Genomic DNA, 12,013 nt, shown 5'->3' with positions numbered 1-12,013 from the left:
ACCCCAGGGAGCAGCAGAGTATATATACCCCAGGGAGCAGCAGAGTATATATACCCAGCCCTCCTTGGGTCATCTACTTAGAACCGCACACCAGAGACAGCACAGCCTTGCTGGAGTGCTGTTTCTTTGCACAAGAAAGAAGTCTGATCAGAGCTCCATTCCCTCACCCTTTCCTTCAGTGATGGGTTTATTGCCCAGATCTTATCTGGAATTAGAACTAACACTAACTCTTGATGTAGATAAATATAATGGTGACTATACTTACTTTACCATTTGAGGATTACAGGAAGAATCATATTTTTTTGTAAGACTAACTAAGGAAATAAGTAAATTTTCATTCTAGTTTTCTGACTGCATATGTGGGCCAGGGCTTCCTGTGGACCCACTGATTAAGGTGTGCTCTCTGCAGCTATGACTGGCTTGCTGATCTGCCAGTGGAGGAGACAGAGAAGAGCTGATGGCACCAGGGCATAAAGGATACCACCCATCAAGACCTGATGAGATGCAGCCTTTTGTTTTTAATTAAAAACATAGCTTTTAAAATGCCTCATTCATTTTTTGTTTTTGTAAAATCAAAACACAGGAATTTTTCTTAAATGAAAACCAGAGATAGTTTAAACTTCTTTTTAAAAAAGCAAGTAAGTTATAAAAAGCAGCCTAGTAAATTGTCTTTTGTAATTCTGCCAGTTTCAATTTGATTTTTTTATGCAACTAGTATCAGGATAATAATATTTAGTTGACAAGAAAAAGAAGGAAGTTCTAAGTAGCTGTTTTACGTTCGGCTCAGTTGTTTGGGTGATGTAAGGCCAGCTACTGCTACTGCAGCCACTTTGATGGGTGATGAAAAGGCAAGGCACATTAGGATGCTGCCAGTATTTCAGATACCTGAGGTCCACACGGAAGCAGACCCTAAGAAACCATCACCCAGGGAGCCCTCACCCTTTTGACTGATTCGCTTGGGGTCAGCAATTTAAAGGGGGAACACGAGTCAAATTTAGATAAAAGGTTAAATTAAATTACAGATGAATATTATTTATTTATTAAGATTTATTAAGTACAGAATCCTTGCTATTCATCTTTCTGTTCCAGCTATATCCCAGGAACTTGTGGAAAGAACCTAACAGCTTGTGGTGGGATACTCAGCTTTATCTATATATTTCCCGATGTTTCTTTGGTAAACTGTAGTCTAATGGGAGATATCAGGAATTAGTGTAAGAAATATTCTAAAAAGCTATTGTCACTGCAAACATGAAAGCAACTTTGATGATCAAAAAGAAGTCAAGAAAAAAAAAAAGGCTGAAAGTAGTTCCTGAATCGTTCCCTATTGTTCATCTGGGATTTCTTGATTTCCCAACTCTCAACATATTATGGAATTTTCTGTGTGAAGTTTTGCCATGAATTTAAGTGGTGTCAACAACATTTTACCTGAAGTCACACTTTACCACAAAGTGGAGAGGCCACAGCCCTCTAGGGAACCCCAGAACGTTTTCTGTTTTTAAAACTTGTTTTTAAATGATTTTTGCCAGGAGCGTCTTGGCCAGAGAGCGGGGCTCAGGTGACCTTGGTCAGGTGATCTTCTGCACAAGCAGGCCCACACTGCTTGGGCCTGCCTGCCACTGCACTCCCACTGAAGAGCGTGTGCTCATCTGTTGCCAAATCTGCCCTGTGCTCATTTCCTTAGCCCCATGCATTGCTCTTCCTATACAAAGTCAACGGCATTAGCTGCTGTCATGGGCACTTGGACTTCCAGGCTTATTCTCTTGTCACCCTTAGGAAGCCTGTGATTTGGAGCCAGCATCAGCATCTTTGTTTCTTCCTTTCTTATACTAACTGGAAATGGATGCAGAGTTGTCAGAGAGGAACAAAGGACTAGAATTCAGATGACCTGTGTTTGACACACTTCCACTAGGTGAGGTCTTACATGCCCATTGGTAAAATGGAGATGGCAATACTGACTTTTGTTGGACACAGAGAAGATTAAATGCTTCTTGCACAATGTCTATCCCTTGTAGACATTTGGAAAGTGTGGGTGTTATTTTAATTAGAGTATTTCACCTGTTTTCAATCGTATGACAAGGGCACCATATAATACACAATATAGACATACATGCATATGCATGTATGAAAACAGAAGTATATATATGAAATAGGTTATACAGGGAAGACACTATGGCATGACAAGAAGTTATAGGAAGTCAGGTAATGCAGTAAGTTTTAATTTTTAAAAATTAACTTTTATGAAATTAATTTTATAAACACTGAGGTTCCATCCTCCTGCCACCTCTCCTCCTTTCTTCATCACCTGTTGATCCAGAACCATACATGTCAGCGTCCTTTCCATGCCAATCTTCCCCGCTGGCTGAGTCCCCTGGAGCAAGCCAGGCTGCCCTGAGCAGCCTGCTATCCCAGGGGGCCTCCATTCTTTCCCCACTTCTCTTCCCACCTTCATTTGACAAATGGATCCTGAACCATACAGGTGACCTTCCTTTCCCCTACCCATCTTCCCTGCTGGCTGAGTCTCTGGGCACACCAAGCTGCCCTGAGCAGCCTGATTGCCTAGGTGGACCTCCATTCTCCCTCCACCTCTCTGCCTACCTGAACCATACAGACCTGCAGATCCTGACCCATTCAGCCCAAGGATACCCATCAGAGACCTGCCACACCAGGACCATTGAGGTTAACCCTCCCCCCAACACCTACCACAACAAGAACATCCAGGGACCAAAGCTATCCAGGTGGCTAAAGGCCCTTGAAAGAACAAAATCTAAAAAAGCCAGAGCAATATGACACCTTCAGAGCACAACTACACTACAACAGCAAGCCTTGGATATCCTAACACAACTGAACCACAAGAAAATGACTTCAAATTCAATATTAAAAAGATAATAGAGACCTTTAAAGAGGAAATGAATAAATCCCTTAAAGAAATGCAGGAAAATACAATTAGACAGGTGAAGGAAAGAAATAAAACTGCAAGATGTGAAAGTGGAAATAGAAGCAATAAAGGAAACACAAACTGAGGATATCCTGGAGATGGAAAAACTAGGGAAGAGAAGAGGGACCACAGATGCAGGAATGACCAACAGATGCAGGAGATGGAAGAGAGAGTCTGAGGTGTAGAAGATACAACAGAAGAAATTGATACATCAGTCAAGGAAAATGTTAAAGCTAGAAAATTTCTTACACAAAACATCCAGAAAATCTGGGGTACCATGAAAAGACCTAACCTAAGAATAATTGGAATCGAAGAAGGTGAAGAGTCCTAGTTCCAAGGCCCAGAAAATATTTCCAACATAACCATAGAAGAAAACATTCCTAACCTAAAGAAAGAGATGCCTATAACCTTACAAGAGGCTTATAGAATACCAATTAGACTGGACCAGAAAAGAAAATCCTCCCACCACATAATAATCAAAACAGAAAATCTATAGAACAAAGAAAGAATATTAAAAGTAGCAAGGAAAAAAGGTCAGGTAACATACAAAGGCAGACCTATCAGAATTATACCGGCTTCTCAACAGAGACTCTAAAAGCTAGAAGAGCCTGGACAGACAGATATCTTGCAACCCCTTAAAAACACAGATGGCAACCTAGACTACTATACCCATCAAAACTCTCAATCACCATAGGTGGAGAAAACAAGATATTTCGAGACAAATCCCAATTTAAACAATATCTATCCATAAATCCAGCCTACAGAAAATACTAGAAGGAAAATTCCAACCCAAGGAAGATAAATACATTCAAGAAAACACAGGGAAAACATCATCCATCATGATCAAGAAGGTTTCATCCCAGAGATGCAGGGACAGTTCAGTATATGAAAAGCCATCAACACAATTCATCATATAAACTGAAAGAAAAAAAATCACATGATCATCTTATTAGATGCTGAAAAAGCCTTTGACAAAATCCAACACCAATTTATGTTAAAAATCTTAGAGCGGTCAGGGATACAAGGGACATACCTAAACAATAAATGTACCATACAGCAATCCAATAGCCACCATCAAGGTAAATGGAGAAAACCTTAAAGCAATTCCAGTAAAATCAGGCACCAGACAAGGTTGCCCACTCTCCTTTTATCTCTTCAGTATAGTACTTGAAGTTCTATTCAGAGCAATAAGAAGATCAAGGGGATATAAATTGGAAAAGAAGTCAAAGTATTGCTATTTGTAGATGATATGATAGTATAGATAAGCAACCCCAAAAATTCTATCAGAGAACTCCTACAGCTGATAAACAGCTTCAGCAAAATGGCTGGATTTAAAATTAACTCAAAGAAATCAATATCCCTACTTTATACAAATGATAAACTGACCAAGAAAGAAATTAGGGAAATAGCACCCTTTACAACAGCCATGAATACTATAAAATATATTGATGTAACTCTAACCAAGCAAGTGAAAGATCTGCATGAAAAGAATTTCAAGTCCCTGAAGAAAGAAACTGAAGAAGATATCAGAAAATGGAAAGATCTCCCATGCTGATGGATAGGCAGGATTAACATAGTGAAAATTGCTACCTTACCACAAGCAATCTACAGATTCAATGCAATTTCCATCAAAATCCCATTTTTTTTATAGACCTTGAAAGAGCAATTCTCAACATTATATAGAATAATAAAAAATATCCAGGATAGCCAAAATAATCTTGAACAATAAAAGAACTTTGGAAGGTATCACCATCCCTGATCTCAAGCTATATTGCAAAGCAATAGTGATAAAACTGTATGGTGTTGGTACAGAAACAGACATGTTGATCAATGGAATGAAATCAAAGAGCCAGAAGACATAAACCCACACACCTATGGTCACATGGTTTTTGATTAAGAATCCAAAACCATACAATGGGAAAAAGAAAGAATTGTGCTAGTCTAACTGGATGTTTACATGTGGAAGAGTGCAAATAGATCCATATTCATCATCCTGCATAAAACTCAAGTCGAAGTCTATCAAATTCCTCAACATAAAACCACATTCACTAAATCTCATAGAAGAGAAAATGGGAAATAGCTTTGAATGCATTGGTACAAGAGACAACTTCTTGAACACAATACCAATGGCTCAGTCTCTAAAATCAACAATTGATAAATGGGACCTCATGAAATGGCAAAGCTTCTGTAAGGCAAATGACACTGTCAATAGGACAAATGGAAGTCTACAGATTGGGAAAGGATCTTCATCAACACTACATCTGACAGAGGGCTAATATCCAAAATATATAAAGAACTCAAGAAGTTAGATACCAATCACCCATATAACTCAATTAAAAATGGGGTACACAGAGAATTCTCAACAGAGGAATCTCAAATACTTGAGAAGTACTTAAAGAAATGTTCAAAGTCCTTAGTTATTAGGGAAATGCAAATCAAAATAACTCTAAGGCTCCATTTTATACCCCTCAGTATGGCTAAGATCAATAACTCAAGAGAGTTTTTGCTGGCAAAGATGTGAAGCATCCTTGCTGGTGGGAATGCAAACCTTTGCAACTACTTTAAAAGTCAATTTGGTGGTTTCTCAGAAAACTAGGAATAGTCCTACCTCAAGACCCAGCTATACGACTCCTGGGCATATACCCAAAAGATGATCCTCCAACATACAAAGATACTTGCTCAACTATGTTCATAGTAGTTTTATTCATGACGACTAGAAACTGGAAACAACCTAGATGTCCCTCAACTGAAGAATAGATAAAGAATTTGTGGTACACCTATGCAATGGGATATTATTCAATTATTAAAAACCAAGACATCATGAATTTTGCAGGCAAATGGATGAAAATTGAGAATGTCTTCTTGAGTGAGGTAACTCAGTCTCAAAAGGACATGCATGGTATGTACTCACTTAAGAGTGGATATTAGGCAAAAAATATAGGATAGCTATCCCACACTCCACATACCCAAAGAAGGTAAACAAGAAGGAAGGACAAAGCAAGGATATAGTAATAAGAAACCCTGGGATGGGACTTCTTAAATATTTTTACTAGAGAAAGAAGAAGCTGACATAGAGAAGAAGAATGTGCAGGAGAGAGAGGAAAGGAGGGAGGGAGGGAGTGAGAGAGTGAGAGAGCATGAGAGAGAGAGAGAGAGAGNAGAGAGAGAGAGAGAGAGAGAGAGAGCATGCATGCACCATGGGGTAGAAAAAAAGAAAATGTGGCCCTGTGGGCTGGCCAACTGGAGCTAAGGGCAGATGAAACACAGTAAATAATAATTTGGTGTTATTGAGAGGGAACTGGATTCTAAGTGCATGGAGGGCAGGCAGCTGCCCAGCTATAGTGCTGCTTAAGGCATGTTAAAAACATGGAGGCTGTGTGTGTCTTTCATTCAGGAACATAGATGGTCTAAGGCAGTAGAAACCTTATGCCTGCATTCTTAATACTTCTAACTACACAAGGATGCTTGAATATCACTTAGAAGGAGAATAAAATAGTTATAAGAAGCAGGTGGAGGGAGGGAATGGGAGAAGGGCTGTGGAGGGGAATGGGGAGATTCAGGATCAGGTGTGGGGAGGGACAGGAGGGATGACCAGATGGCCATGAGAATGTATGGAAATCTGCACCTCCAGGAATATTCAGAGACCTGGGATAGGGGAGGCACCAAAGAATCAATGGGGGTGTCCTTAGCTGTGACTCACAGCATTGGGGCCATGGAACCTGAAGAGGCCACCTCCTGTAGCCAGGCAGGAACACCAATGGAGCAACAGGGACACCAACACACCCACAAAACTTTTGATCCCAAATTTATCCTATCTACAAGAAATGTAGGGATGGGGGATGGAGCAGAGACTGAGGTAATGGCCAACCAATAACTGCCACACTTGAGACCCATCCCATGGGCAAGCACCAATTCCTGATACTGTTAATAATACTCTGTTATGCTTACTAACAGGAGTCTAGCATGGCTGTCCTCTGAGAGGCTCCACCCATCAGCTGACTCAGACAGATGCAGACACGCACAGGCAAACATGAACGGAGTTTGAGGACTCTTATGGAAGAACAGTAGGAAGGATCACAGCCCCTAAGGGAATAAGGGACTCCACAGGAAGACCAACAGAGTCAACTAACCTAGGCCCTTGGGTCTCTCAGAGTCAGAATCATCAACCAAAGACCATATATGGGATGGACCTAGGCCTCCCTATACATATGTAGCAGATATGCAGCTTGGTCTTTACGTGGGTCTTGAACAACTAGAACAGGGCTATGTTAAAAGTTGTTGCCTGTATACGCAGGGCATGTCTTTCTCACTGGGCTACCTTGTCTGGCCTCAGTGGGAGAGGATGCACCTAGCCTCACAAACTTACTGTGCCAGTGTCAGGGGTTATCTGGGGTCCCTCCCTCTCAGAGGAAAAGGGGAGGGGAATGAAGGAAGAATCGTGGGAGGGGGTGACTGGGAGGGGGCAGTGAGTGGGATGTAAAGTAAATAAGTAAAATAATAAAAAAATTAACTCAGAATGGATCACATCCTTGAATGTAAATAAATAAAAAAAAACCTGTAAAACTTCAAGGCAAAAAAAGCAGAATATCTGGTAGTTAATGTTAGGAAAAAGTCCTCTAGATTGATACTACGAACATTATCTGTAAGAGGAAAGCTGATAAACTGAACTGAACTAAAACCTTTTGGTTGATGAGTCTTAGGGTTAGAATGCAGAGACAAGCTGTAGGAAGTGGGCAAGCATTGACAGCTGCATAACTCAGAGACTGTTACAACTCCACAGCATTTGGTCCCACTCCCTGCCTTGAGCCCCTTCCTGTCAATATCTCCAGAGATGAACAGAGCTTCCATTACCAGACCTTAACACTTATATTTTCAAAAAATCAAAAGGACCCAACCTGAGATCCTGTACTGAACGTTCCTGGCACAGCTGAGGTATGGCCGTGTGGCAACACTCCTGGTAGTTTGTGCGTGGTGTCTGGTGATGCTGAGGAAGTGGTAGCAAGACCATACCCAGAAGCTAAGGACAATATATCCCTAGGATCTCATCAACACTGTTGGTCCACTGCTAAAACTTTTCAAGTGTCAACAGTGCTGGGCACTCTAATTCATTGAAACTAAGAGTTGAGTCTAAATAAGCCTGTCATTTGAAAATAGGTTAGTAGCTTTTGTTATAGTCAGCTTATTTTATTAACATAATAGAAAGAAAAAGAACATTAACATTGAAAAGAAAACATGATTTATGCCTGTTAACTAAACTATGTCCATTTCTGTTATGGAGCTTCATCCAATCTGAAGAGAAACCAGAATATATGTCCACTTATTTTAAAACAATGGCATAGAAGACACTGTCAGCTGTCTACCCAATATCTATTTCTCTATTTCTTTGTTTTTCTTTCCCTTCCATGTCCTGATGAGTCCTGGTTGGCTAGTTGGGGGATCCTCTGACCCTTGATTGGGCATGCTAGGCTAACATGTGACCTGCTGTAGCCAATAAAAAGAGGCAGAGGAATGAGTCGAAAAGAGTTCTTTATTCCTTGGAAGATTCCAGAAACTGCTACACTACCTTGTGTATCCAGAAAGTAGAGTAATGGGTGGGATATGTGGCATGCAGCCATCTTGGAATTGCTATGAGAATTAAGCCACTAAAGGAGGAAGAGCCACCAGAATGTCACAGATGCAGTCTTCATTATCTGTAGACCTTTTGTTCTGTGTGGTAATACTTGCCCTTGTTTCTGACTATCCAGTGGGCGCTCTGTCCTCAAAGCCAGAGGACCCTGGCTGACACACAGCCCCTGAGCTAGAGAAAGAAGGAGCAAGCAAGGCAGAAAGCACCTACCTGTTCCTGTGCCTCCAGTTCTTTGTGATGTAACTTTTTCTCTGCACTTCGCACCTGATTAGAGCGGGTTTCTAGTTCATCTTGTAAAGCCTGAAATGGTGTAAAATAAACAAAGCCACATCAAAAATTAGTGTACTTGAAAATCTAGCTTTACCCCATGAGTTGGTGTCCCCAGGGCCTCAGATCGTGGCTTCTTACTTTGTTTCAGCCATACCGTTTGTGTTTTAGGAGGATCTAGAATAAAAACCCATAAACGTAGCTGAGTGGGGTGGCACATGACTGCAATCTCAAAAGGATGAGGCAGGAGGATTTCTGAGAGTTCCAGACAAGTCTAGGCTACACAGCAAGACCCTGTCTCAAAATACCAAAAAGCCACAGAAAAGAAAAGAAGTCCTAATGTATAGAATAGACAAATTAGAAAGTTTCAGTTATTATCAAAATGTCTCATATCCCAGCATAGGGCTCCAACCATGTAATGAAGGAGGAAGTTATTTTTAATTAAAGCAGCTCTACCAGTATAATGAAAAGCATTGAAATCTGTAGATATTGTGACATCTAGTCAACATGACATTTAAAGATTATGATTATTAATTTATAGCAAACTGAAATGAATCTCCACAGAACCTCTGAGAGGATGGTGTGGAATTTGAAGAACTTGTAAGTTGTGGAGAGGGATGACCTTTCAGTTTCCAAGTAGCTGTCAGAAGCAGATCCTGGTTAATATGGGCAGGCTAGAAGCCATACATGTCTACAGTTGGTATCTTGTCAATCTTCACTGTAAGTAAAAAATAAACTCGAAAAGACATAGAGCACATGAGGGAATCTTGTATTGTTATGAAACCAATGCACAAAAAGTTATAATGAATATAAGGCATGGCATGGCAACAGCAAGGATGGTAAATAATCTAAGATGAGGTTCATCCAGTCAGTATTACAGCATGATGCTGAGATAGGGACCACATATGCCAAGAGAAGAGAAACAAAGACCCCCTCTCCATTCCCCAGACCTACATTACAATGGTGGGGGAGTGAGCAAAGAATTAATGTAATTTGCATCCTTGGTCAGTGCAGAGGAAAACTACAGCAGAGCAGGGGCTATTCTGGGGAAGAGTTACAATGTTAAGACAGATGGTACAAGAAGGGCTATCTGAGCAAATATTCACAAGCAGGGAGAATGTAGCCACATGGATCTTCAGGAAAGCCTTCCTTACAGGCAGAGGCCATTGCAAGTGTGAAAGCTCTGGGCAAGCCACAGAGGTCACTGTGGAGATGGAGAAGAGACAGAACAATGATGTCTGAGGCTATGTGGAGTGTCCCAGGTCAGTGGGGTAGTTTAGGTTCCACTGAGAGAGGAAGCTGCCGGAGGACTCTGAGTAGGCACAGCTTTGGTCAAGACTAGACAAGGGAAGGCAGGACCAGTTGGTCTTCCGGGAAAGAGTGATGGGGAACTGGAACAGGGTAGAAGCAGTTGATGAATGAGATGCTGGATCCCAGGTCGATTCTGAAGGTAGAGTCATGGTCCTGAAGGTTAGATCCTGAGCATGAAAGAAAAACAAGGCCCCCCTGAGGAGTCTGTGCTGTTAGTTCTTAGAGAGGGCAGTGTTGAGGAGAAGTCCTGGAGCTCAGCCTGGACTAGATGTCTAAATGCCTATCACATCCCACAGGCTCAGGCGGAATGTCTAATTTAGGGCTCATTAAAGATTCAGTGTATGAGGCAGCAGTGGCACCTACCTGTAATTGTAGCACCCAGGAAGCTGGGGCAAGAGGATCCTAAGTTCAAGGTTGTCTTGGGATATAGTGTGATACCCTGTCTTTAAAAGGAACAACTTCTCTAGCTCCTAAGATGGCCTAGTCGGCCATCATTGGAAAGAGAGGCCCATTGGTCTTGCAAACTTTATATGCCTCAGTACAGGGGAATGCAAGGGTCAAGAAGTGGCAGGGAGTAGGGAGAGGGTGGGGGGAGGGTATGGGGGGACTTTTGGGATAGCATTGGAAATGTAAATGAAGAAAATACCTAATAAAAAAAAGAACAACTTCAACAAAATCCAGCAACAATAGAGAACAAACTAAACTAAAGTAAAGCTTTTATTTTGGGGGTTGGATCTTAAACCTCTTTGAGCGTCTACTGAAAGATATACATGGTCACTCTCCAAAAGGGAAAAAGCAGGTTTATGGTGATGTTTCTGATTGTAGATTGTTTGAAGCACATTCATGGGTAGACCTCAGACTAAAAACTCTCAGTTTAAAAGATAAGATGATTTTAAAATGAGCTTATATGGCTTTAGGGTCTCTTTGATAGTAAACATTATGAATTTACAATCTGATTAGGTCTGGGAATGAGCTTGGAAATCTCAAGTTCTTATCTCTTCTTACACGATTGTGGCCTGTTTCCAAAAATGTAGATGAGATTGTTCCCATTCTTGTCAGTTCTGTAGCCTTCTTACTTGTGATGGATCTCAGGAAACAGGGTGTTATAAAATGGCATGCTTGTGGAGAATAACAACCAAGGCTGGGACACTTTACTGTCCAGCTCCTTGCTGCTAAGTCATTCATTCCACTACTGCCAGAGATCTTGTGAAACTCGAATTCGATGATGATGTCTTCCTGATGACATATGAGGCCGCTCTCACCACCGCTGAGATGCAGCTTGACTTCCTTAGTACAGCAGAGAAGGGTCTTAGACTAGCTGCATGGAGGGAGTATCTGGGGGCTTGTGTGCTGTGCTGGGGCCATTGTTAGCATCAGTAACCAGCTAAGACAGGGCAGGTTGTATTTACAACTCTAGTAATGATTCTTTGTAGCAAGTCATATTCTGCCTTAGGAGATCATGGGGGCTCTGTGTGCTCAAACTCCCATGGCCACTAGTGAGGCACTGGGCTGGCACTAATGTTTCTCTAACTTCAAGTTCAATGTCTGAGCTGCACCCTGCTGCCTCTTTCTCTGTGCCTGCTCTTTCTTTTCTTTGTCCCACCCTACCCTGTTCTGAAACTCAGGGCAGAGCTCACTGGACTCCTCTGTGCTTTCCCCAACCCACTGTTGAAGAGAACTAACATACCTGCCTGTGTGAGGCTGCAAATGATTGCAGCTGTGGGCTCTCTGTCACTTCCGCAGGCTTAGTGCCTGGCCAGATCAATGCCTGGCACAGGTGACTCCCAAACTGCAACTGTGAAGGGAACTGAGTAATAAGTGGTGGGGTTCTACTCTCGAAGGAAGTCTCTTTCAGCCATCAGGGCGTCTGGTGG

General features: G+C 41.6%; 1 protein-coding gene across 3 annotated transcripts in view; it reads right to left on the bottom strand.

Annotated features, from left to right (window-relative positions):
• The window catches only part of Cep112 (centrosomal protein 112), a 370,253-nt gene that overhangs the window by 43,418 nt on the left and 314,822 nt on the right, over positions 1-12,013 (bottom strand). For all 3 annotated transcript variants that reach the window (XM_029484236.1, XM_029484234.1, XM_029484235.1), the window contains one exon: positions 8,772-8,861. In XM_029484236.1, the coding sequence (XP_029340096.1) occupies positions 8,772-8,861 (90 nt within the window). The remainder of the gene's footprint in view (positions 1-8,771; positions 8,862-12,013) is intronic.

This window comes from Mus caroli, chromosome 11 (genome assembly GCF_900094665.2).
Source record: "Mus caroli chromosome 11, CAROLI_EIJ_v1.1, whole genome shotgun sequence".
Taxonomy (NCBI): domain Eukaryota; kingdom Metazoa; phylum Chordata; class Mammalia; order Rodentia; family Muridae; genus Mus; species Mus caroli.
This window is presented reverse-complemented; position numbering and strand designations above follow the sequence as displayed.